Below are 27,709 nucleotides of genomic sequence, written 5' to 3'. Positions count from 1 at the left end.
TTTACTTTCTACTTGTTTCTTTGGAGGCAGAAATTGGGCATAAAACAATATGAGGGGTGGTCTCCTCCCTTAACAGCACAAATGCTTAATTAACATTTTTTTTTCTTTTGAGACAGGGTCTGTCACCCAGGCTGGAGTGCAGTGGTTCAGTCATAACTCAGTGCAGCCTGGACCATCTGGGCTCAAGCAGTCCTGCCACCTCAGCCTCCCAAAATTTGGGATTACAGGCGTGTGCCACCGTGCGGGTCAGGAGGCCTCCCTGAGGGGCCGGGAGGTGGAGCTGGGCTTTTCCTTCTGAAGCCCCGCTGGGAATCTCTCTCTTTACCGCCTTGGAACCTGGGAAACTACATTACCCAGAAAGCTCTGCGTCAAATGACAGTGCGGCAGAGCCAGTGAGAGCTCAGATTGAAGGCGATTACATGTGCGCACGTAAGGTAGAGGCGGGACTCCCGGCGCCCTTTAGTAGCGACCATTTCCATTGGCATTAGGGAGTCCTGGAAGCGCTGTGTTGGGACCATGGTGGTGACTGGATCCAGGAGGTCGAGAGTCCTTCTTCTCTCTGCACAGACGTGACTCTGCAGCTTTTTAACGGCGCCCGCTGCTCTCAACCCAGCTTACCCCACGTGGTCCCATGGCGAAGGCCGCGCTGAGGTTCCCGGTTCAGGTAATTGCGGTGCCTTCCCTGCTATCCGGTCACCTCCTAGTCACACAAATCCTAAAGCAGCGAGGGATCGGCACCTGCTCACGGCTTTGCAACCCGGACCCGGCGTCGTCACACTGAGGTGCTATCGGAAGAGATCCCTGTTTCAGACACCCGTGGGATGCTGTGGGGAGAGCGAGAGGTACAGGGAGGGGCGCGGGCAATGGCCTGGAGATGGATGGATCCGGGAGGATGGAACCTGGGGTCCACAGGCGCCTGTAGGGAACAACCTGTGAGGCGGAACTCCTCCTGGAAAAGCAAGGAGGCTGGAGGCTGTGAAATCATTGCGAGGACGCTAGAAATAGGAGAATTTCCAAGAAAGAAGGGACTGGATCAAAGTCCAGGCTTTTAAAGTTTCCTAAAGGCCAAATAAATAACAGAGTAGAGAGAGGATGACGTTGGGTCCCTTTGAGATTGAATCCTTGTAGATCATATAGGTGGTAGAGATGACACTTCGTGCTGAGGCACGCAGGTCAGACAACAGTCCAAGGTCACCTGGCTCCATGGACAAAAAAGCGTTCAGGGAGGCCTGAGCTTACCAGATCCTATCAGGGACACAGTCCTGTAAAGTCAGCCTCTTCCCTCAGGCCTTTATGGCTGTAGAAGCATTTAAGGAACGCAAACAAGAAAGTGGAGGGTGTCGCCGGGTGCGGTGGCTCACTCCTGTAATCCCAGCACTTTGGGAGGCCTAGGCGGGAGGATCACCTGAGGTCCGGAGGTAGGGACCAGCCTGACCAACCATGGAGAAACCCTGTCTCTACTAAAAATACAAAATTAGCCAGGCGTGGTGGCGCATGCCTGTAATCCCAGCTACTTGGGAGGCTGAGGCAGGAGACTCGCTTGAACCCGGGAGGCGGAGGTTGCCCTGAGCCGAGATCTCGCGACATTGCACTCCAGCCTGGGCAACCAGAACAAAACTCCGTCTCAAAAAAACAAAAGAAAGAAAGAAATGGAGGGTGTTCTATTTCCTCACTGGTCCTGACTCCTATCCACATGTTCTCTAGCTTGTGGTGGCCTGGGTGTCTTTTAAATTTACTTTAATAGGGCTTGGCGCGGTGGCTCATGCCTGTAATCCCAGCACTTTGGGAGGCCAAGGCAGGTGGATCACGAGCTCAGGAGATCGAGACCATCCTGGCTAACACGGTGAAACCCCGTCTGTATTAAAAATACAAAAAATTAGCCTTTTAGCCTGGCGTGGTGGCGGGCGCCTGTAGTCCCAGCTACTGGGGAGGCTGAGGCAGGAGAATGGCATGAACCCGGGAGGCGGAGCTTGCAGTGAGCCGAGATCGCGCCACTGCACTCCAGCCTGGGCGACAGAGCGAGACTGTCTCAAAAATAAATAAATAAATAAATTTAATTTTTAAAACTTTTTTGAGATAGGTTCTCACTCTGTTGCCCAGGCTGGAGTGCAGTGGCGCGATCTCTACCCACTGCAGCCTCGAATTCCCTGGCTCAGCCTCCTGAATAGCTGGGGCCACAGACGTGCAGTATCATGCCTGGCTACATTTTTATTTTTATATTTTATTTATTTTTATTTTTAAGTAGAGGCGGTGTTTCGCCATGTTGTCCAGGCTGGCCTCAAACTTCTGGGCTCAAGTGATCCACCCACCTTGGCCACCCAAAGTGCTGAGCTTACAGGCGTGAGCCACCACACCTGGCCGTGGGACTCTTAAGTGGTGTTTTTTCAGACATTTGATCTGGAAACCTTGGAGAAACCCTAAAGCCAAGATCCTAACTCCATGACACGTTGTATGGAGGTATTCCCATTTCAGTGAACCTATGTAAATACACTTAGAAGGTTAACCCTGGATTTTGTGCCAGGAAGCAAAATCCTTAGAGGTAAGACCGATCAGAGCGGGGAGTTGTACTGCAGTTCTGTTTGGCTTCACATTGGAGAACAGAATGTGGAGTTGAGGGAGGAGGAAGGAAGATCAATGTTGAGGCTGGTTCCATAATCCAGGTGAGGGTTAATGAACAATTCATGGCTAAGAAGATGTGGCTGGATTCACTATTCACATTTTGCAAAGGGGAAGATAGATTTTCTAATATGATGGTAAATGTGTGAAAGAGAGGTTTCAGGTATGACCCCATAGTTTTTGGTCTTAGCAGCTGTAGTGACAGAAGCTGTATCAGCTGAGATGAGCAAGTTGAGAGTAGGCATAATATTCACTGGTGTTATAAGGAGGGTTGTTTTCACTGTGTTAAGAATCTGAGGTGATTCAGAGACCAGTTAAGTAGAGGCAACAAGTGAGCAATGTCCACATAGGTTGGGATCTCTGCAAACGAACTGATATTGGGGCCATGCAATATATAGAAGTGAATGTGCAGACTAAGGTGAATTAGCCAAGGGTCACATTTAGGAGGGCACACTTCAGATTAAGGTGGTAAATCTTTTAGCAGGCCAGGAGGCAGTGATTGGAGACTGAAGACTGGATGTCTTGCTTGGATCCCTAGCTGACACTATTGTCATTCATAAACACAGAAGAGGGAGTTAAGTGACAATGAAGGTAAGATGTATCCAACAGCATAGTTTGTCAGGGGACATGGACTTCCATGGAGATAATAGACATGACATGCATTCAGAAATATAGGAGTAATTGAGGGAAGGTGACACTTAGACTGCAGTTTGTGCTTATTTCCCATTATATGCACTTGCCAAGATTGTGACACAACTATGTTTGTGCCTGGGGAGTTTTATTCACCATGGAGTATATGGTCAGGGGGAAATATGCTCATCCGTGGCAGTCACTAGGCCCAGTATGGACGACCAATGGGGCTTGGCTTTAAATGGTGTTAGGTCAAAAGAGGAAGGTCATAATTGCTGAGAGGTCAGCAAATGTGACACAGAAGTGGAATACTGCCACTGATATCTGAAGTCATGTATAGTTCTGTGTTGCTATGGAGCCATGCAAGGGGGCCTTCATAGAATTATTTGAGACTACCACTTCTTTTAGGATCCAATAGAAATGGAATTCTGTGGTGATACTGGATCCTGTTTGAGTTGGCCAAGAGTAGTCTGGATGGTGTCAGCCACGATGTCATGTAAGCCCCAAAATGAAGGCCCAGTGTGATTTGCAACTTGGATATCTGGTGATATTGGTCTGTCCTCAAATGACCTGAGTGCAAATTTCCCACTATACTATTTTTTTTTTTTTTTTTTTTTTTTTTTTAGATGGAGTCTTGCTCTGTCACCCAGGCTGGAATGCAGTGGCACAATCTCGGTTCACTGCAACCTCCACCTCCCAGGTTCAAGCAGTTCTTCTGCTTCAGCTTCCTGAGTAGCTGGGATTACAGGCACCCACCACCGTGCCTAGCTAATTTTTTGTATTTTTAGTAGAGGTGAGATTTTGCCATGTTGGTCAGGCTGGTCTTGAACTCCTGGCCTCATGATCTGCCCGCCTTGGCCTCCCAAAGTGGTGGGATTACAGGCGTGAGCCACCATGCCCAGTCCTCTACTATCTTAAGTAATGTATCATAGCCTAAGAAATCTTTCCATCAGCGGGACCAGGTAGAGTTCCTGACTATTATACTTTGTAGTGTGTTTCAATTCCATTTCTATAACCAGAGTTATTTTAAGAAGCCAGTGGCATCCTCCTGAGGGAATTAGGACATTACACCCTTTTCATCTTACAAAGCTTGCATTATACAATCCCTGGTTACTCTCTCTTATCCACAATGAAACCCCTCTGTGGTGAGAGGTGTCCCTCTTACCAGTTTGTGAATATATTTTATTTTTAAACTGCTCTTGATGGCATCTTTTGAGTATCAGTTGTCATTTATTTTGCCACTTTACAAATAACCTTAGTGGGAGATTTCCACCCACACTAGTAGAAGAAAAAGGAGGGTGTTAAGATACTTTAAGTTGTTTAAAGGCCAGAGAGAGGCCAGTGGTGTGTGGCAGTCAGCTGGGGATGGACATGGAATGTACCTGGAAGTCTAAAGAATGAGGTGCATTCAGAGAGGGTATCTCTGCTCTGCTGAAGGTGCTACATTGGGTTTTCCATGACCTCGGCCATACTAGGGGAAGTGCCTGTCAGGAGGGGGTGGACTTTATGTCACAGCCACTGCACGGATACCTATTTGTTCACCTAATTATTGTTGTTGGTGGCTGTACCCCATGACCAGTGGGCCTAGTTTCTCCTATGATTTGAGGACCTTGAGAGGAGGACGTGTGAGAGTAGACGTGTGGGAGAGATGGATTGTGATACCTCAGCATAGGGGTGGTTTGTAGTTTCATCTGTCAACATCATAACAGGGCACAGTGACTTTTGAAGATGTGGCTGTGAAATTTACCCAGGAGGAATGGAATCTCCTTAGTGAGGCTCAGAGATGCCTGTACCATGATGTGACGCTGGAGAACCTGGCACTTATATCCTCCCTGGGTAAGTTGCCCAGGGTAAGTTGCCCAGGGTAAGACCTTTGTGACCTGAGCTAGTCTCTTTCTTTCCACCTTTTTCTATTGGCAAGACTTTCTCATGTCAGGAGCATGGACACAGCTTCCTACTTCAGTTCTTGGTTGGTAGGACTGAGGTATGCATACTGCCCTCTCCATTCTTGGAGCAGCCCCAACACCTGCTATTGAGCTCCCAGGGAAGAATTCAGAGTGAGAAGTCTTACAGGCATCTTAATGCAGGCTACCTTGTTTGTCCTGTGGATGTTTGTGTGATTTCATCCAGATTTCAGGTTCAGGATCTAATTCATTCCTCTACCTGCTATTTCTTCATGCCTCCCTGTGCCAGGAATTGTCTTCACTGACATTGTCACTGCCTACATAGATTATAGACTGTTCTTGTAATACCGTCCTTAGAAATTCTCTTCGTAGGTCTGGTGCAGTGGCTCATGCCTATAATTTCCACACTCAGGGAGGCCAAGGCAGGTGGATTACTTGAGGCCAGGAGTTCGAGAACAGCCTGGCCAACATGGTGAAACCCCATCTCTACTGAAAATATAAAAATTAGCCGGGTGTGGTGGTGCATGCTTGTAATCCTGGCTACTTGGGAGGCTAAGGTGGGAGGATAGCTTGAACCCAGGAGGCAGAGGTTGCAGTGAGCTGCGATTGTGCCACTGCACTCCAGCCTGAGCAACAGAGCAAGACTCCATCTCAAAAAACAGAAATTCTTTTTGTAATATTTAGTTTACTGTCTGCTCTCATGTGCTGAGTTGTTCTAAGCCAGTGTTGTCTGTTTCCTTGTTCTGTCTTTCCCTTTGTTCTTACATCATGTATGTCTCATGTACTTGGTTATCCTGGTGGGATCCTGATGATCCTGTGGGATCATCTTCTGTGGTCAGAAGATGCAAATGAATCTGGCCTCAGCATTGTGGGTTCTGAGTCCCTGAAGAATAGCATCCTATGACAGTGGTGCATGATGTGAAGAGTTTTGTTCAAATCATGACAGAAACCTATTCTATTTCAGTAGTATTTTTGGGGCCAGACAAGTAAGCACACATGATTTCTGTATCATCTTTTCTCCTTCATTCTTGTTTTTGGTTTTGTTTGTTTGTTTGTTTTTTGAGAAAGGGTCTTATTCTGTTGCCCAGGCTGGAGTGCAGTAGCTTGATCTCTGCTCACTGCAACCTCTGCCTCCTGGGCTGAAGCAATTCTCCTGCCTCAGCCTCCTGAGAAGCTGGGAATACAGGTGTGTGCCGTTACGCCCAGCTAATTTTTTTTTTTTTTTTTTGAGACAGAGTCTCACTTTGTTGCCCAGGCTGGAGTGTAGTGGTGCGATCTCAGCTCACTGCAACCTCCACCTCCTGGGTTCAAGCAATTCTTCTGCCTTAGTCTCCCAAGTAGCTGGGACTACAGCCACGCACCACCACGCCTGGCTAGTTTTTGTGTTTTTAGTAGAGATGGGGTTTCACCATATTGGCCAGGCTGGTCTCAAACTCCTGACTTCATGATCTGCCTGCCTTGGCCTCCCACAGTGCTGGGATTACAGGCATGATCCACTGCACCTGGCCTTCTCCATTTTTTTTTTTTTTTTTTTTGAGATGGATTTTCGTTCTTGTTGTCCAGGCTGGAGTGCAATGGTGTGATCTTGCTCACTGCAACCTCTGTCTCCCGGGCCCAAGCGATTCTCCTGCCCTCAGCCTCCTGAGTAGCTGGGATTACAGGCATGTGCCACCATGCCTGGCTAATGAAGGGGTGGCCTGCCCCTCCACACCTGTGGGTGTTTCTCATCAGGTGGAATGAGAGATGTGAGAAAAGAAAGAGACACAGATCCAAAATATAGAGAAAGAAAAGTGGGCCCAGGGGACCAGCACTCAGCATGCCGAGGAACCCTGCCGGCACCAGTCTATGAGTTCCTTCAGTATTTATTGATCATTATCTCTACCATCTCGGAGAGGGGGATGTGGCAGGACAAAACAGGGTAATAGAGGGGAGAGGGTCAGCAGGAAAACATGTGAACAAATGTCTCTGCATCATAAACAAGGTAAAGAAAAAAGTGCTGTGCTTTTGATGTGCATATACATAAACATCTCAATGCCTTAAAGAGCAGTATTGCCTCCAGCATGTCTCACCTCCAGCCCTAAGGCAGTTTTCTCCTATCTCAGTAGATGGAAGATACGATTGGGTTTTACACCTAGTCATTCCATTGCCCAGGGATGAGCAGGAGACAGATGCCTTCCTCTTATCTCAACTGCAAAGAGGCCTTCCTCTTTACTAATCCTAAGCACAGACCCTTTACAGGCATCAGGCTGTCAGGTCTTTCCCTTCCCATGAGGCCATATCTCAGGCTATCACATGGGGAGAAACCTTGGACAATATCTGGCTTTCCTAGGCAGTGTTTTGTGTCCCTGCCTACTTGAGATTAGGGAGTGGTGATGACTTTTAACAAGCATTCTGCCTTCAAGCACTTGTTTAACAAAGCACATCCTGCATAGCCCAAAATCCGTTTAACCTTGAGTTGACACAGCACATGTTTCTGGAGCACAGGGTTGGGGGTAGGGTTACAGATTAACAGCATCTCAAGGCAGAATAATTTTTCTTAGTACAGAACAAAATGGAGTCTCATGTCTACTTCTTTCTACACAGACACAGTAACAGTCTGATCTCTCTTTCTTTTCCCCACAGGCTAATATTTTGTATTTTTAGTAGAGACAGGGTTTCTCCATGTTGGTCAGGCTGGTCTCGAAATCCTGACCTCAGGTGATCCACCCACCTCCACCTCCCAAAGTGCTGGGATTACAGGCATGACCCAGGGTGCCTGGCCCTTTTCTTCTCTCTTCTCTCTTTTCTCTTCCCTCTTCCCTCTTCCTCCCTCCCCTCCCCTCCCCTCTCCTCTTTTCTTTTCTTTTTTGAGACAGGTTCTCACACTGTCATTTCTGTTACCTGGAGTGCAGTGGTGTGAATATAGTTCACACAGCCTCAACCTCCTGGGCTCAAGTGATCCTCCAGCCTCAGTCTCCTGAGTAGCTAGGACTACAGGTGCACACCATCATGCCCGGCTAATGTTTGTAGAGAGGAGGTTTTGCTGTGTTGCTCGGGCTGGTCTTGATCTCCTGGGCTTGAGTGATCCCTTTGCCTTAGCCTCCCAAAGTGCTGGGATTACAGGCATGAGTCACCGTGCTTGGCCATTTTAAAAATAATTTCTGTAGAGACAGGGTCTCACCATGTTTCCCAGGCTAGTCTTGGATTTCTGGGCTCAGATGATCTTCCTACATTGGGTTACAGCTGTGAGCCACTGCTACTGGTCTCGTCCCCATTGTTAAGAGCATCAGAATTGTCAGTTGTACTTCTTGTCAGTTGTACTTTTTTTTTTTTTTAAATCCTTTAACTGATTTGTACATGAGCTTGTAGTCTGATATTTATTCCCCTGAATAATCTTCATGTCTCTGGACCCCACATCTTAATTTTATTCACATCTTTATCTGCAGTGGTTTCCAGTATTAGCATACAGGTTTTGTGTTAGCAAATGTGTACACTTTGTTAAACTGTCCTCAAGCAGTAGCTGCTGTGTTGTGCTTGGGTTTTCCTTGGCCTGGACAAATCCCTCTCTACAGCACTCACATGTCATGAGGACATAAAGTTCTGCAGATGAGTGGTTTGCAGATGCAGGAATTGTAGACCCTGCCTATACTCCCTGTGTTACATACATGGTTGTGTCCTTTAACTTATGAGGCCTCCTACATTCTGTGTCTGTTATAGTCCAGTAACAATAAATAGCACCAACTTTCACCTGAAGCCAACATTCTATTCCTCCAAGTATTTCCTTGGAGTAATTCCTCAGTTTGTCAGATACACTTGTGGGTGGTCTGTGCCTTCCCACCAGAGTTAACATGCACTTCACCAGCATTTTCTTGCTTTCAGGTTGTTGGTGTGGAGTGGAAGATGAGGAGGCACCTTCTAAGCGGACTATTTATATATAAAGAGAGATTCAGGTCAGGACTCCTATGGCAGGTGTGTCTCCCAAGAAGGCCCACCCCTGTGAGATGTGTGGCCCGATCTTGGGAGACATTTTGCATGTGGCAGATCATCAGGGAACACATCACAAGCAGAAACTGCACAGGTGTGAGGCCTGGGGGAATACATTGTATGACAGTGGAAACTTTCATCAGCACCAGAATGAGTACATTGGAGAGAAACCCTACAGAGGGAGTGTTGAGGAGGTGTTGTTTGTGAAGAGGTGTAAGTTCCATGTGTCAGGGGAGTCATCTGTCTTCAGTCAGAGTGGGAAAGACTTTTTGCTCAGGTCAGGATTACTCCAGCAAGAGGCCACTCACAATGGGACAACAAACAGCAAAACTGAGTGTGTGTCTCCGTTTCATGGGGGAAAAACCCATTACAGCTGTGGAGGATGCATGAAACATTTTAGCACCAAACATATACACAGTCAGCACCAGAGACTGCTCCCTAGAGAAGAACGTTATGTGTGGTGTGAATATGGGAAATCCTTTAGCAAATATGACAGCTTCAGTAATCATCAAGGGGTTCACAGTAGAGAAAAACCTTATACATGTGGGATATGTGGGAAATTATTTAATAGTAAGTCCCACCTCCATGTACACCAGAGAATTCACACTGGAGAGAAGCCATATGAGTGTGAGGTTTGTCAGAAATTTTTTAGGCACAAGTACCACCTCATTGCACACCAGAGAGTTCACACCGGAGAAAGGCCATATGAATGCAGTGATTGTGGGAAGTCATTTACCCACAGCTCTACATTCCATGTACATAAGAGAGTTCACACTGGTCAGAAGCCTTATGAGTGCAGTGAATGTGGGAAATCTTTTGCTGAAAGCTCCAGTCTCACTAAACACAGGAGAGTTCACACTGGAGAAAAGCCTTATGGGTGCAGTGAATGTGAAAAAAAATTTAGGCAAATCTCTTCACTTTGTCATCATCAGAGAGTTCACAAAAGAAAGGCCTTATGAGTGCAGTGAGTCCAGTGTCATTAAATACAGGAGAGTACACACCTGAGTAAGATCCTGTGATTGCAGCAAATGTGGAAAATGTTTACCCGAAGGTCTGCTCTCCTTGGACATTGGAGAGTTCATACTAGAGGAGAGTCCTTACAAGTAAAATAAATTCGGGCAGTTTTGTAGCCACACCTCTGTATTCCTTCAGGATTATATTTAACACTGAATGAAGGCCTTACTAGTGTGACAAATACAGAATATTTATCCAGAAGTCTGGCTTCAAAACTCACAGGAGAGCTGTCATGTGGGAGGATTGCTACATGCAGTGAGCCAAGACTGCAACACTGCAGTCCAGTCTGGGTGACAGAGTGAGACCCTGTTTCAAAAATAAAATAAAATATATAAATGACGTCTAATAAAGTATGCATATTTGAGCTGTAGGATAAGTCTTGAATTTTCTTTTTCTTTTTTTTTCTTTTCTTTTTTTTTTTTTTTTTTTTTGAGAAAGCCTCGCTCTGTCACCCAGGCTGGAGTACAGTGGCACAATCTCGGCTCACTGCAAGCCCCGCCTCCTGGGTTCATGCCATTCTCCTGCCTCAGCCTCCCAAATAGCTGGGACTACAGGCAACCGCCACCACTACTGGATAATTTTTTTGTATTTTTAGTAGAGACGGGGTTTCACCCTGTTAGCCAGGATGTTCTCAATCTCCTGACCTCATGATCTGCCCACCTTGGCCTCCCAAAGTGTTGGGATTGCAGGCATGAGCCACTGTGCCTGGCTTGAATTTTCTTATAATACCATGAAACAATCATCAGAGTCACAATAATGAATTTATCTAATCTATCACCTTTGCATTTACCTGGAGCCTTTATAAAGATTTCTCTGTGCAGACAACCATTGATTTACTCTGCTGTATAATAGAGTACTTTCCATTTTCTAGAATTTTCTGACTGATGTAATAAAGTGTTTCCTGTTATAATCCCTGGTTGCTCTCCTGTATCATGCTTATTTTGATATCAGTGTAGACAAGAGTTAATTTGTTGTATATTGCTGAGAAGTATAGTCTGCTGTGAAATGTCATTGTATATTCATTCATCCATTTATGGATATTTGAGTTGCTGCTTGCATTTTTTTTTTTTTTTTTGAGGCGGAGTCTCACTCTGTACCCCAGGCTGGAGTGCAGTGGAGCAATCTCAGGTCACTGCAAGCTCTGCCTTCCACGTCGATGCCATTCTCCTGCCTCAGCCAGTCCTGTGGACTACAGGCGCCCACAAACACGCCTGGCTAATTTTTTTGTATTTTTAGTAGAGACAGGGTTTCACCATGTTAGCCAGGATCGTCTCGATCTCCTGACCTTGTGATCCGCCCATCTCAGCCTCTCATAGTGCTGGCATTATAGGCGTGAGCCACCGTGTGCGGCTGCTTTTTTTTTTTTTTTTTTTTTTAAAGACTGTCGACCTGGTTGGGGTGCAGTGGCATGATTTTGGCTCATTGCAACCTCCACCTCCCAGGTTCAAGTGATTCTCCCACCTCAGCCTCCCACATAGCTGAGATTACATGCGTGAGCCACCATGCCAGCTGTTTTTTGATTTTTAGAAGAGATGGGGTTTTGCCGTGTTACGAGGTTCATCTCAAACTCCTGGCCTCAAATGATCTGCCTGCCTTGTACTCCCAAAGTGCTGGGATTACAGGCCTGAGTCGTGAGCCACCGTGCCTGTAATTGATTCTGAGACCAAGCATGGTGGCTCATGCCTGTAATCCCAGCGCTTTGGGAGGCCAAGGTGGGCGGATCACTTGAGGTCAGGAGTTTGAGACCAGCCTGGCCAACATGGTGAAACCCTATCTCTACTAAAAATACAAAAATTAGCCAGGTGTGGTGGCACATGCCTGTAATCCCAGCTACTCAGGAGGCTGAGGCAGGAGAATCACTTGAACCCGTGAGGCAGATGTTACAGTGAGCTGAGATCACACCACTGCACTCCAGCCTGGGCGACAGTTAGACTCTGTCTCAAAAAAAAAAAAAAAAAAAAAAATTTATTCTGAGATAATCCCAGTTCCCAGTGTGAAACTATTCCTGCAGTCACTGGAAAATAATAACCATTTTCTTGTAAGGAGATGAAATTTTGGAGCTCAGATGCCATGTTTATGCTGTCATTCAGATGGCCTTTTTTACCTGTGCTGTAATTGTGAAAGTTGTAGCCACTGATGTGTACCACAATGGCATTGGTTAAGTTGCTCTTCCTTTGAGATAAATGTCAATGTGAAAAAAGAAATTGAGGGCAGGGCGTGATGGCTCACGCCTGTAAACCCAGCACTTTGGGAGGCTGAGGTGGGTGGATCAAGACGTCAGGAGATTGAGACCATCCTGACTAACACGGTGAAACGCCTTCTTTAGGGAAAATACAAAAAATTAGCCGGGCATGGTGGCGGGTGCCTGTAGTTTTGGCTACTCCAGAGGCTGAGGCAGGAGAATGGCGTGAACCCGGGAGGCGGAGCTTGCATTGAGCGGCAATTGGCGATCGCGCCACTGCACTCCAGCCTGGGTGACAGAGCGAGACTCCGTCTCAAAAAAAAAAAAATTGAATACACTTTAGTGTATGAATTAAGAAACATATTGATATAGTGATCCTCATAGTGACTGTAAAAAGTAAAGTAGAGGTTCCTTTTCAAAGACTTTCCTCCCTAATTAGGAATAAATGATAACTTCTAAGCAAAATTTATTCAAAGACCTGTGCTAATATTCTTAAATATCTGCTAGCTGTAATAAGGAAATCAATGTACTTTATGTTCTTAGCTCCCACAATTTAGCCTAAATAGTTGCCTTGGCATGCTTATACTGGTTCAAGCAAGCATTAGGTCATAGCCTGTTCCTCTTACTTATTTAAAAGGGTTTTTACCTTTCTCAGCATTCCACAAGTTACTTCCTCCTTCCTTTGTTCTCCTCTACCTTTGCCTTTTTTAAAAGGTTCTAAATTGGCTGGGTGGTGGCGGGGGGGTGGTGGCTCACGCCTGTAATCCCAGGACTTTGGGAGGCCAAGGCCCTGTAATCCCAGGACTTTGGGAGGCCAAGGCGGGTGGGTCATGAGGTCAGGATATCGAGACCATCCTGGCTAACAAGTGAAACCCCATCTCTATGAAAAACACAAAAAATTAGCCAGGCATAGTGGCAGGATCCTGTAGTCCCAGGTACTTGGGAAGCTGAAGCAGGAGAATGGCATGAACCTGGGAGGTGGAGCTTGCAGTGAGCTGAGAACCTGCCACTGCACTCCAGCCTGGGCGACTCAGTGAGACTCCATCAAAAAAAAAAAAAAGTTCTAAGTTGCTGGCCAATCGGGACAAATACAGAATGTGAGACCCCATCCCAGGCAATGGAAACCGGACATGGCAGTAGGGTGGATGCCTCAGGTTATAAATGACCCTGTCTCCTTAGTTCGGTGTACTCTAGTGCCAAAACTGCTGGCGAGTGTACCCTTTCTGCAGGAAGTAAAAATGGCCTTACTAAATAAATTTATGTTCAAGTGCTATTTCTTTATGGCACCAGAGAACAAGCATTTCAAACAGTTTGGTGGCAATCTGTATGGGCATGCATTCTCCTCTGGGGGCGGTCTCCAGTCCTCTCTCATGGGGTAGCGCTCCTCTACCTCATTGCAAGGTCCTCATAGGTAAGAAATTGAGACCCACCCGGTGTGACGAATAAACCTGGACTCTCAGCAATGGGGAAAAAAAAAACAAAAAAAAACTGGCCAGCAACCTAGCTTAAAGATCCTCAGGTAATGCAATGACATCTCTCTGCACAGACCAAGGAAGGAGAAGCCGCAGGAGCTGGTGAAGTATTTACTTGGTGGTCGGGACTAAGGAAAAAGCCGGGATGGTAAAGCATTCCTTGGTTAGAACATACCAAAGAGAGAAAAACCGCAGGGGTGGTAAAGTATTCCTTAGGATGTCTTGGAGGTGAGAAAGAGGTGAGAAATCCCTATTGTTGGGGGGGGTTGAACCTCACACAAGCCTCCAGTAGTAAGAAAAATATTCAGAACTCCCCTTTCCTTATCAGGGAAAGAAACAGTAGCTCCACTCCTGCCAGTCCCTCCCCTAGGGGAGAGGGAAGCAGAGGAGACAACAGCAGCATAGGTGGCTGGCAAAGACAAAGGAAAGACCAGTAGAAAATAAAGAAACTAGGAGAGGAAGTCAGAGAGAAAGAAACCAAAAACAGCAAACGCAGAGCCAAACAGCCAGGCAGGCACGCCAAAGGTTAAGTCCCTCTCCCCAGCCCGGCAGTTTGTGAAAAAGAGGGTGGGGACTGGCTCCAGGAGGAGAGCAGAGGAGGTGAAAAAGCATAATTCTTGCAATTTGCGGCAGGCATATCTGCCAAGCCTCTAGGCTAGTGACTGTCTGGGGCCCAGACTGCAGCCACGCGAATCCCATTCAGCCCAAGAAACTAAGGTAAAAAGAAAAGGAAAAAAAAAGAAAAAGAAAAACAGCAGCGCGTGTGCGGGGGCGGGGCCTGTGCCGTGGCCCAGCCCTGCTTGCGGCCCGAGCGGGAGAACTCAGGAGAAGAAAGGGAAACGGGATGACAGATCGGAAAATAGAGTGCAAATGAGAGAAAGAAATAGAAGGAAAGAGTAAAAGAGAAACTGGAAGAGACAGAAATCAAAAGAAGACAAAGGAGGTGAAACTAGGAAAAAAATAGTGTAAAAGGAAGGCAGAAAGTTAAGAAATGTTGAGGATTGTGAAAGTCGTAAGAAAAGCTATAAAAGGGAATTTATGCAATAAATACTGTATAATTTAAAAGTAATTAGGCCTCCTGGATGTAAAATTATCAAACAGTTTACAAGATATGTAAGTAAAATAAAATATACTTTTAATAAGATTACAAGGAGGCATAAGAATATGGATTTTTACCTACACTAAAGATTAAGACAATTTTTTTGTTTTAAAGGTTTAAGCAAGTTTTAAAATGTTAATTGTAAAGGAAATTCTGTGTGTAAACATACTGGCTAAAGTTAAAAGGGTATCAAATTCTGTGTGTAAACATACTGGCTAAAGTTAAAAGGGTATCATCCAGTTTTTCTGTGAACTGAATGTTAAAATTAAAGCACGATAGATTTTTCTTAAAGCACCAACCTGCTCTTTAACAAAAATTATAAAAAGAGTCTGTAAAAGTCTTACCTTATAGTCAGACATTAAAATTAGATAAATAATGTCTATAAGATTTTATTAAAATTAAGTTTAACATTAGTAGCACATTAATATAAAGATAAATTTGTGTATTTATTTATTTTTTAGTTTTAGTAGAGGCGGGGTTTCACCATCTTGGCCAGGCTGGTCTCAAACTCCTGACCTCAGGTGATCCACCCGCCTCAGCCTCCCAAAGTGCTGGGATTACAGATGTGAGCCACCGTGCCCGGCCACTAAAGATAAAATTTAACTTATTTGATATAAAATCATACAAAAAATTGTCAAATATACAATGGTATTTAGCTTTCTTAAGGCCCTAAGATGGCCAGGTGAGTCACAGGGCCCCTCATCCCAAAGGCCACAGTGAGCAAGGGCGGTGAAGGCCACAAGAAGGCCAAGACATTAAGAAGGGGCAGGGCCACAGCCTCCCCTGGGCGGCGCTGAACAAGAATGGAGCAGGAGGCATCACCATGAGGCCTAAAGCCCCAGAATATGCAGCAAAAATTATATACTTAATTTATCTTCCACTTTCCCTTTCCTCAGAACTAAAAGTCTTTTAGCACAGGTACCACCCCTAGAATTTCCAGTACACCAGCACCAGCCTGAAAACCACATCCTCATCAAAAGATAGAAAGAAAAGAAAAAACTCAAGCCAGCCTGGGAAGAACCCTATTTTATGCTGTTAACCCCTGAGACTGCTGTCCACACGGCTGAGAAAAAAAAATAGACCCACCATACTCAAGTCAAGAAAACATCTTCCTCTCAGAATCATGGGTTACTGTACTAGTATCAAGCCCTACTAAGTTAAAGAAAGATTAATTTTCATATACCTTCTATTGCTTCCTTTCCTTATTCTGTTACTGGCTCCTTTAATGTAACTAAGTCTGACTCACCTCAGACTATTGCTTTTAATGCTTGCTTTGTCATACCTTGTAGAAATGTAAAAGATCAACAGCAGCTAGCCTTTTCACACAAATATTTATGTCCCAGCCCTCTAATTGACACAGTTATTCCAAGCACTCATTGTTGTAATGACCTGCAGCCAAGACACTGATTTTCTGCTCCTACCACCTGGCAACCTTGTAGTAAATAGGACTGCATCACTTAAACTACCCAAGAGCAAAGTTAGACTTCCACAAAAAGGTTTGTGCAGATCTAAAACCCCTCATCTATTTCACTAAAAGGACTACCCCTTCTTACTGTCAGCCTTGTCAATATAACTCTGTCTTTCTCTTTATCACCACCTCCAACTTAACGAACTCTAGACATGCCCTTAGTCGCTTCTATGGTATAAAAATTAACATAAGTAGGCTGGGTGCAGTGGCTCATGACTATAATCCCAGCACTTTGGTAGGTCGAGGCTGGTGGATCACCTGAGGTCAGGAGTTTGAGACCAGCCTGGCCAAGATGGTGAAACCCCGTCTCTACTAAAAATACAAAAATTAGCCAGGCACGGTGGTGGGTGCCTGTAATCCTAGCTACTTGGGAGGCTGAGGCAGGAGAATCACTTGAACCCAGGAGGCGGAAGTTGCAGTGAGCTGACATCTCGCACTGCACTCTAGCCTGGGTGACAGAGCAAGAGTCTGTCTCAAATAAAAAAAAAAAAATAACATAAATAAAAAAGACCCCCCAGTTATTTTTAAAATACACATTATTCCCCCATCTTTCCCTTCTTAAGTTGCCTCAGATCTAGATCCCACACCAGTTGCTCCTACATCTAGTAAAACTAAGGTGTCTTGTAAAAATTAGAGATCTAAGACAGACCTTAGCTGTCAAGACAAAATATCAAGATGCAAATGCCTGGCTGAAATGGATTAAATAATCCATTAGCACTTCACATAAAAACAATTATTACACTTGTACACACAGTAGGCCAGAATCCCAGATTATCCCCTTTCCACTCAGATGATCTCCTCGTCGACCAGATAAAGACTGTATGGTGGCTCTTTTTCAAAATTCCACTGCTTGGGATAATCCAACATACTGAGCTCTCTCTGCTATTTCTTGAAATTTAACACCCTGCAGGTCAGCCCCCTAAGGCAATCCAGCTTCCACCCTGAATGCTGAATGCTGAATGCACAAAGTTTACTTTGTGTCTCTCAGGTCAGGAGGAAAATGTAGTGTTCCTTGGAAGCATTAAAGGATGTAAAGAGCTCAAGCCTTTCCAAGAGCTTGCCCATCAGTCCATGCTTAGCCATCCCCAAACAAATGTACAGTGGTATGTGGAAGACCTTTACTGGACACTCTGCCAAATAATTGAAGCAGTACCTGTGCTCTAATCCAATTGGTTATCCCCTTCACCCTGGCATTTCATCAATCTACAAAGGTAAAAACAAAACACCACAGGCCAAGAAAAACTCCTTATGAGTCCTTTAATCCTCAGGTTTACATAAATGCTATTAAGGTCCTGTGAGAAGTGCCATATAAGTTTAAAGCACAAAATCAAATAGCTGCAGAATTTAAATCCACGTCATTCTGGTAACTATAAAAAAATGTAGACTAAGCTATGTTACAATCACCAACAATTCATAAATTACACTGAGGATGCCATCAAACAGATAGCTAAGCAATTAGGATCTACTAGCCAGATGGCATAGAAAAATAAAATAGCTTTAAATAATTAACAGAAAAAGGAAATGTTTCTGTCATAATTAAAACTCAGAACCTCTGCAGAAAGAATTGATTCCTCAGCAGTGTCATGAAAGCAAACCAATTAATGTTGATGAAGCTACAAAATTAATGGCTCAGTTGTAACACAGTGGTAATGCATCTAATTCCCCACAAAGACCAATAAACTAAATGTTTTATACAAAATTCAGTATTGTACCTTTGTTCCTAATAATACTGCCCCTGATAGAACTATAACAAAAGTGGTACCAAGGTTAACAGCCCTATCCGATAAATTTGCCAAAAATTGTAAAATAAATAACCCCTTTTCTAAAATAATAAAACATTAGTTCAGTGAATAAAAAGAAATTTTAACTTCAATTCTCACCTTGTTCACTCTTGTTATTAGTGTACTTATTCTTGTAGGCTGTTATAATATTCCCTACCTTCAAAGTTTTATACAAAAACTTATCTCTGCCACTCTTACAGAGTTAACTGCTAACTCTCCTCCTCCCTATTTGAAAAAAAATTACTTCTCTTAGAAGGACAAAAAAAGCAATTAGGTCAAAACATTAAACAAATCTGAAGAGGAATTATGAAATAAAAAGAGGGGGAATATTGTAAAAAGTAAAGTACAGATTCCTCTTCAAAGACTTTCCTTCCCATCTAATTAGGAATAAATGGTAACTTCTCTTAAAAGCCAAATTATTGAAAGACCTGTGCTAGCATTCTTAAATATCTGCTAGCCGTAATAAAGAAATCAATGTACTTTATGTTCTTAGCTCCCACAATTTAGCCTAAATATTTGCCCTGACATGCTTATACTTGTCCAAGCAAGCATTAGGTCATAGCCTGTTCCTCTTCCTTATTTAAAAGTGTTTTTACCTTTCTCAGCATTCCACAAGTTACTTCCTCCTTTCTTTGTTCTCCTTTACCTTTGCCTCTTTTAAAAGGTTCTAAGTTGCTAGCCAATCGGGACACATACAGAATATGAGGTCCTGTTCCAGGCAATGGAAACCAGCAGTAGGGTAAACACCTCAGGTTTTAAATGACCCTGTCTCCTTTGTTCAGTGTACTCCTGGGGCAAAACTGCTGGTGAGTGTACCCTTTCTGCAGGAAGTAAAAATGGCCTTATGAATTACATTTATGTTCAAGTGCTATTTCTTTTTTTTTGAGATGGAGTCTTGCTCTGTCGCCCAGGCTGGAGTACATTGGCCAGATCTCAGCTCACTGCAAGCTCTGCCTCCCAGGTTCATGCCATTCTCCTGCCTCAGCCTCCGTAGCTGGGACTACGGGTGCCTGCCACCACGCCCAGCTAATTTTTTGTATTTTTCATAGAGACAGGGTTTCACCATGTTAGCCAGGATGGTCTTGATCTCCTGACCTCATGATCCACTGGCCTTGGCCTCCCAAAGTGCAGGATTACAGGCATAAGCCACCATGCCCGGCCTCAAGTGCTATTTCTTCATGGCACTGGAGAATAAGCATTTCAAACAGTGACACAGATCAGCAGGACTTCTTTCTGACCACTGGTCATGATCCTACTCATGATGAAACAGGATCTGGTCAAAACAGGATGCACTAAAGAAACCAGCTGAAAGCAGTGAAACTGAGATGGCAATAAGCATCAACTCTAGTTGCCCTCATTGCTCATTATATGCTCATTATAATGCATTAGCATGCTAAAAGACACTACCACCAGCACCGTGGCCATTTACAAATGCTATGGCAATGCCCAGAAGCTACCTCATGTAGTTTAAAAGAGAAGGAACCCCTAGTTCTGGGAACTCTCCAACCTTTTTCTAGAAAGTTCATGAATAACCCACCTCTTATTTAGCACATAATTAAGGAGTAGCTATAAATATAGCTAGCCAACAATCCATGGGTGCTACTTTGCCTGAGGAGTAACCCTGCTGTCTGTGGAGCAGCCATTTCCTGTACTGTTGCTCATAAATTTGCTTTGCCTTCACTTTACACTCTTGGCTTGCTCTTGAATTATTTCCTTTATGAAGCCAAGAACCCTCCTGGATTGAGCCCCATTTTTGGGATTTGCTAGCATCAGTAGAGCAATTTTCTGTGGGAACCAGTGGCCAACTGCCAGCTTCACTACCTGCTTCAGGGTGTATCAACATCTGTCTATTTCCCTCTCATTACATCTTTATTATTATTATTTTTAATTTATTTTATTTTTTTGAGAAGGAGTCTAGCTCTGTTGCCCAGACTGGAGTGCAGTGGCACGACCTCAGCTCTTTGCAACCTCTGCCTCCCGGGTTCAAGCAATTCTCCGGCCTCAGCCTCCCAAGTAGCTGGGACTACAGGCCCCTACCACTATGCCCGGCTAATTTTTGTATTTTTAGTAGAGACAGGGTTTCACCGTATTGGTCAGGCTGCTCTCAAACTCCTGACCTTGTGATGCGCCTGCCCCCAGCCTCCCAAAGTGCTGGGATTACAGGCGTGAGCCACTGTGTCCAGCAATTTATTTTATTATTTTATTATTATTTTTTGAGACAGTCTCGCTCTTGTTGCCCAGGCTGGAGTGCAATGGCACGATCTCAGCTCACCATAGCCTCCACCTCCAGGGTTCAGGCAATTGTCCTGCCTCAGCCTCCCGAGTAGCTGGGATTATAGGCATGCACCACCATGCCCAGCTAATTTTGTATTTTCAGTAGAGACGCGGTTTCTCCATGTTGGCCAGGTTGGTCTCAAACTCCCAACCTCAGGTGATCCCCCCACCTCGGCCTCCCGAAGTGATGGGATTACAGGCATAAGCCATGGCACCCAGCCTTTATTTTTATTTTTTGTGGGTATATAATAGTGTATATATTTGTAGATTACATGAGATATTTTGATGTAGTCATGCCATATGTAATAATCACATCAGGGTTAATGGTGTCTCCATCACCTCAAACATTTATCCTTTGTATTATAAACAATCCAATTATACCCTTTTAGTTATTTTCAAATGTATGATTAAATTATTTTGACTATAGCCACCCTGTTATGGTAGCAAATACGAGGTCTTATTCATTTTTTCTGTTTTTTGTACCCATCCTGTCATTATGTCTTATGGAGAGTTTTCTTTTGTTCCCAACAAAACAACAAAACTCACAAAACTGACTGTAATAATTTGGGTAACATGAATTTAAAAAGCAATCAATACTTAATGTTCTCAGCTCTGAGTGCACACATTGCAAGTCTGAATGATGCCAATGATATGGCCACTTAGATAAGTAAAGTTTAGGAGCATCTCAAATAGTATTTTTATTCTCTGGGTGCAGGATGAGCTTCCTAGAGTCTGATGCGATACCTATTTGATGCTTTTACAAAGAATCAATAATCTTCCTCCCTTGAGGTGTGAGCAGGGCTTTCCAGCAGCCCTCAGAGTGTGACATGGCCTGCATTCTGCTTGCTTTTGGAGGATACCACCATTGTTGGCTGAGAGCTCTGAGAAGTACTTTACCCAGAAGGTGCTAGTTGCAAGGCCCAGGATGAGGGATTTCTGGGCATGCTTGTCAGGCCAGGGAGTACTTGGTTGTGACTGAGAAGGCACAAGAGGAGTAGTCATCTCTGCTCCCAAGTGGCAGGTCTGAGGCTCATAGGCACTGGCTGGGGTGATGCCTGCTCCACCCACAGTTGATGGCAGCAGCCACACTGAGGGACCTAGCTCAGGTAAATGCTGTGTATTACAGGCTTCACCCCAGATAGAGTAATACAGGTAGAGGAACCAATAGGTGCAAAGGCTTGGTGGTGCATGTGAGCCATGAACATTTCAGAACCTGGTAACCATGTTGTGTCATAATCACATAAGTCCAGAAGTTTAAGACCAGCCTGGGCAACATAGTGAGACCCTGTCTCTCAAAAAAAAAAAAAAAAAAGAAAAAAGAAAAGGCCCTAGTAAAAACTGAAGATGAGCCAGAGTCACACCTATATTGGTTGTCTTAGGGGTTGTGCCTTCAATCTGAGTGTCCTGGGATGTATGGAGATTTGTGAACAGAAGAGGGTCATGTCCTTGGTAGGACTTTAAAAGTTTCCAAAAGCCTCTCAGAGAACAGACTGGAATAAGGATGATGAGGACAATGAGGCACTAAGTGGAGTCTTCATTCTAGGTCATAGGTGGTAAGAAGGAGCTTTGAGGATTGAAATCGGTTAATTAGTTAGCCCCAGGGCCCCAGGCTTTATGGTTGTGTAGGGATCAATGGAGGTTTGATCAGCTGGAGCTGGTCACAGTTGCCTTATTTTCATGGGTTCTGAACACTGAAAATGCTTACGGTGCCAACACAGGGAAAGAGAAAGTGTCTCAGTCTCTCCCTGAACCTGACACTAGCTGTGTGGTGTCTGAGATTATGGTGTCTTGAGTGTTCACTTGATGTTTTCCCAGTTCTTGGAGTGGAGAACCTGTGGATACACCAAGCTCAGAGTCCTGAGTACCAGCCAAGGATTAATGGAAGTGTTCTTATTTCTGGCAACCAATGGAAATTGGTGTAGAAAGCTATTTTAGGAATTCATACCAGTTTGTGCAAATGCTTTGAGGTGTGACTGAGCTTGGACCTATGTACAGCAGGCATCCATTATTTCTCATAGGAACAAGAAGCCAGGTCAAGATTCAGGCCTGTAATGTGGTTACCTGAAAAGCTGGGCATCTGTTTTGGAGAGGCTGTGATGCTTGGATGGGGAAAGAGGTGGTCTAATCCAGATCTTCATAGGATCTATCTGGTTGCACACTGGAGAACAGACTCCTGGGTTAATGAGGAGGTGGTTAGCATGGAGGGAAGTTTACCAGCATAATTCAGATAAGTTGATGGACCAGGTGAGTGCCGTGCAGATGGGAGAAAAGGAGACATTCTACCTATATTTTTAATAAAGGAACAAGTAGATCTTTGCATGTTGTAAGTGAGGGAGAGAGAGAGAAGAGTCAATGATGTGACCCCAGGTTTTGTTTTGTTTTGTTTTGTTTTTGAGATGGAGTTTTGCTCTTGTTGCTGAGGCTGGAGTGCAGTGGTGCCATCTCAGCTCACTGCAAATTCTGTCTCCCAGGTTCAAGTGATTCTCCTGCCTCAGCCTCCTGTGTAGCTGGGGTTACAGGCACCCGCCACCATGTCTGGCTAATTTTTGTATTTTTAGTAGAGATGGGGTTTCACCATGTTGGTCAGGCTGGTCTTGAACTCCTGATCTTGGGTGATCTACCCACCTCGACCTCCCAAAGTGCTAGGATTATAGGCGTGAGCCACTGGCCCAACCATATTTTATTTCTTAATGAAACCAGAAATATGCAAAATACATTTGAGAAGAAGAAAATGAGTTGCCAGACATAGTGCTTTGAGAGGGTGAGGTGAGAGGATTGCTTGAGCCTAGGAGTTTAAGGCCAGCCTGAGCAATGTAATGAGATCCTGTCTCTACAAAAAATTTTAAAAGTTCAGTGGGTGTGTTGGCATGTGCCTGTAGTCCCATTTACTCAGGAAGCTGGGGTGGGAGGATGCTTGAGCCCAGGAGCCTGAAGTTGCCGTGAGCTATGATCAAACTACTACCCTCTTGGCTGGGTGACAGAGCAAGACCTTTTCTCTAAAAATAAATAAGAATTTAAAAAGCAAGCAAAATATATAAATAGACATTTTACTAAAGAAGGAACATCCACTTATAAAAAAGGGTAAAAATTTAAAAGACTATCCATATTCTCTGCTGGGCACGGTGGCTAACACCTGTAATCCCAGCACATTGGGAGGCTGAGGCGGGCAGATCACGATGTCAAGAGATTGAGACCATCCTAGCTAACAGGGTGAAACCCCATTTCTATTAAAATACAAAAAATTGGCCGGGTGTGGTGGCCCATGCCTGTAATCCCAGCACTTTGGGAGGCTGAGGTAGGTGGATCACGAGATCAAGACCATCCTGGCTAACATGGTGAAACCCTGTCTCTACTAAAAATACAAAAAAATTAGCCGGGTGTGGTGGCATGCATCTGTAGTCCCAGGTACTAGGGAGGCTGAGACAGGAGAATTGCTCAAACTCAGGAGGCGGAGGTTGCAGTGAGCCGAGATCATGCCACTGCACTCTATCCTGGGTGACAGAGAGAGGCTTTGTCTCAAAAAAAAAAATAAAGACTATCCATATTCTGTATTGATAAAAACATGGAAGTGGAATTCATGGACACTGGTGACAGTAACACTAAAGGGAACAACCATATTAATTTTACAGTACACTTTGGTGTTGCTTAAAAAGCTATACATTTGCTGGATGCAGTGGCTTATGCCTATAATCCCAGCACTTTGGGAGGCTGAGGTGGTTGGATCACGAGTTCAGGAGTTCAAGACCAGCCTGGCCAAGATGGTGAAATCTCGTCGGTACTAAAAATACAAAAAAATTAGCTGGGCGTGGTGACATGTGCCTGTAGTCCCAGCTACTTCAGAGGGTGAGTGAGGAAAATTGCTTGAACCCACGAGGCAGAGGTTGCAGTGAGCAGAGATTGCATCACTGCACTCCAGCCTGGGTGACAGAGCGAGACTCCATCTTAAAACAAACAAACAAACAAAAAGCTATACATTTACCTACTCTGACTCAGTTATTGAACCGCCAGATAGTAACACATACAAAAAGAAACATATTTACAAAAAGAACTGTACTAAAGTGTCTGTAGTTTTATTTATGGAAGCCAAAAATGAGAAATAGATTAATGATGTATAAACAGATGAATGAATATACAGTGATATTTCATAGCATGTTATCTCAGCAATGTAAAAAGGAGAGAACTACTCAAGTATCATCACTGACAAATCTCAAAATAAATATACTGCACGAAAGCATCCAAGGATAAAGATTAAACACTTCATGACATCAAATCACATATAAAAATGTAGAAAATGTAAAATAATCTATTATAAAGCAAAGTTATCAATGGTCATCTGGAAGGCAGAGGTAAAGATGGTACCAGACTCCAGGTAAATATGAAGGTGATGGATCATATTACAGGTTTATTACGAATGTCAAAACTTATCTCACTGTACAGTTTAAATATGTGCAGTTTTGGCCAGGGGCGGGGGCTCATGCCTGTAATCCCAGCACTTTGGGAGTCCGAGGCGGGCAGATCACAAGGCCCGGAGATCGAGACCATCCTGGCTAACACGGTGAAACCCTGTCTCTACTAAAAATAGAAAAATTAGCCGGGTGTGGTTGTGGGCGCCTATAGTCCCGGCTATTCAGGAGGCTGAGGCAGGAGAATGGCATGAACCCAGGAGGTGGAGCTTTCAGTGAGCCGAGATTGCACCACTGCACTCCAGCCTGGGCGACAGAGCCAGACTCCATCTCAAATAAATAAATAAATAATTAAAAATAAAAATAAATATGTGCAGTTTTTTGAAAGTCATTTATTTTGGCCAGGCATGGTGGCTAATGCCTGTAATCCCAGGACTTTGGGAGGCTGAGGTGGGCAGATCACCTGAGGCCAGGAGTTTGAGAACAGCCTGGCCAACATGGTGAAACCTCACCTCTACTAAAAATACAAAAAATAGCTGGGCATGATGGCAGGTGCCTGTAATCCCAGCTACTCGGGAGGCTAAGGCAGGAGAATCGCTTGAACCTGGGAGGTGGAGGTTGCAGTGACCCAAGATCATGCCACTGAATTCCAGCCTGGGCAACAAGAGTGAGACTGCATCTCAAACAAAAAAAAAGTCATTTATTTCTTATTACAGCTTTAAAAATGTAATTTTAAAAATATGGACTTGATTTTTGCAAGAGGTTTATTACCTATTGCTGTATCATCTCCTCAACCTGAGTGAGGCAACTAGCCTTCATGGTAACAAAAACAAGATGAACAATAAAGACCATTTCCAGATGATTCAGAAAGAATGACAGCTGGTCACATGATGGGCCACGTAGTGGTCTAATGGATATCCCTGGTCCCTGTCTTCTTCCTCCTGCCTATGCAGGAATGACCTTTAGGTCAATTAGACCAGAAGGACTACCACAAATAACAAAATCTTTAGGTTATTCTCTCCAGCACTGACCTCAGCCACATAAGATTCAATTAAGAAGGTCCTGAGAATTTCTGTATGTATTCATCTTTCACAGCCATGTCTGGATCATAGTAGAAGCCATTTTAAAATGCAGTAGTTCCAAAAAAATTATCATTTCCACTATAACCTCACAACCTGTGAAGGTACCCTCAACAGCACTGAAACACAATGCACCGTCCCTCATGAAGAAGAGAACAATTTCATGTTGCTCTCAGAAGCACCAGAGATTGTGATGAAAACTGCCACCCTTTCAAGTTGACCTATGAACCCCAAAATTATGGCATTTTTGAGATAGTTTCGCTCTTGTTGCTCATCCTTGTGTGGGGTGGCATTACCTGAGCTCACTGCAGCCTCCACCTCCCAGGTTAAAGTGATTCTTGTGCCTCAGCCTCCCAAGTAGCTGGAATTATAGGCGAACACCACGATGCCTGGCTAATTTTGTATTTTTAGTAGAGATGGGGTTTCACCATGTTGGCCAGGCTGGTCTTGAATTCCTGACCTCAACTGATCCTTCTGCCTCGGCCTCCCAAAGTGCTGGGATCACAGGCATGAGCCACCGTGCCCATCTGCAAATCTAGTGTTCAAACAATTCCACACTGTAAATACAGCTCTCAAGATTGAAGTTGTCTTAAGCAGCAGAGTCTTTATTATAACACAAACCAGGGAAGGCTGTCTGATTTGTGACTGGCAGGCAGGCTGTCTGATTTGTGACTGGCAGGCTGGAAAATTCCATCTTAAGAATCCTGTGAGGGCCGGGCACGGTGGCTCACGCCTGTAATGCCAGCACTTTGGGAGGCTGAGGCAAGCGGATCACGAGGTCAGGAGATCGAGACCATCCTAGCTAACACAGTGAAACCCCATCTCTACTGAAAATACAAAAAAAATAAAAAAATTAGCCCGGCGTGGTGGCAGGCACCTGTAGTCCCAGCTACTTGGGAGGCTGATGCAGGAGAATGGTGTGAACCCGGGAGGTGGAGCTTGTAGTGAGCCGAGATCGTGCCATTGCACTCCAGCATGGGTGACAGAGCGAGACTCCATCTTAAAAAATAAAAAAATAAAAAGAATCCTGTGAGACCCAAGAGATCCCTGAAAAAGGTAGTCCATCTTTTCTAGTCACCAGAAGAGTCCTCTGCACCAAAAATTAGTCAGGTCCTTGGCCTACCTCATCAGACACAAAGAATTGAGAATGGAATGAGTACTGAGAATACTAAAAAATCCCTTTGGTGAATGAAAGAAAAAGTTACTTCTGGATCATGATGAGGTAGGGGAATGATGAAACTGTGAGTACCTGCCAAGTGGTAAAGGTGAAATGCTTTTTGCAAGATAACTGGCAGTCACATAAGTCTGGCAAGGAACACGGGCAGGTTGAAAAATGCAATGGAGGTTGGGCGCAGTGGCTCATGCCCGTAATCCCAGCACTTTGGGAGGCCGAGGCAGGCAGATCATGAGGTCAGGAGATTGAGACAATCCTGGCTAACACGGTGAAACCTCATCTCTACTAAAAATACAAAAAATTAGCCTGGCATGGTGGCAAGCACCTGTAGTCCCAGCTACTTGGGAGGCTGAGGCAGGAGAATGGCGTGAACCCGGGAGGCAAAGGTTGCAGTGAGCCGAGATTGCCCCACTGCACTCCAGCCTGGGCGACAGAGCAAGACTCCGTCTCAAAAAAAAAAAAAAAGAAAAATGCAATGGTGCTCCCACATACCTGGAATGTCTGCAGCTATTTGATGTATAGAGTTCAATTTAGGCAGATGGCATCCTCGTAAGGGGTCTCCTTCAGTGTTATACAAAAAACATTGCCTGCACATATATGATATTTTCCTCATGTAAATATTCTGGTGACTAATGAAAGAGGGTGGAAGA

General features: G+C 44.5%; 2 protein-coding genes across 3 annotated transcripts in view; one reads left to right on the top strand and one right to left on the bottom strand.

Annotated features, from left to right (window-relative positions):
- Positions 1-27,709, bottom strand: part of LOC129020299 (zinc finger protein 586) — an 85,432-nt gene that overhangs the window by 31,243 nt on the left and 26,480 nt on the right. The window lies entirely within an intron of this gene.
- ZNF552 (zinc finger protein 552) lies at positions 464-11,037 on the top strand. 2 transcript variants are annotated; one of them, XM_063658584.1, is made up of 2 exons: positions 464-664; positions 9,009-11,037. In XM_063658584.1, exon 2 carries the CDS (start codon positions 9,092-9,094, stop codon positions 10,070-10,072), a length of 981 nt encoding a protein of 326 aa, XP_063514654.1. In that variant the 5' UTR covers positions 464-664; positions 9,009-9,091; the 3' UTR covers positions 10,073-11,037. The 2 variants fall into 2 exon arrangements, with proteins under 2 accessions (XP_063514654.1, XP_054320416.1); XM_054464441.2 differs by having other exon boundaries at positions 464-5,082.

Source organism: Pongo pygmaeus, chromosome 20 (assembly GCF_028885625.2).
Source record: "Pongo pygmaeus isolate AG05252 chromosome 20, NHGRI_mPonPyg2-v2.0_pri, whole genome shotgun sequence".
Classification (NCBI taxonomy): Eukaryota; Metazoa; Chordata; class Mammalia; order Primates; family Hominidae; genus Pongo; species Pongo pygmaeus.
Note: the sequence above shows the minus strand (reverse complement) of the source record. Positions and strands in the feature narration are given on the sequence as shown.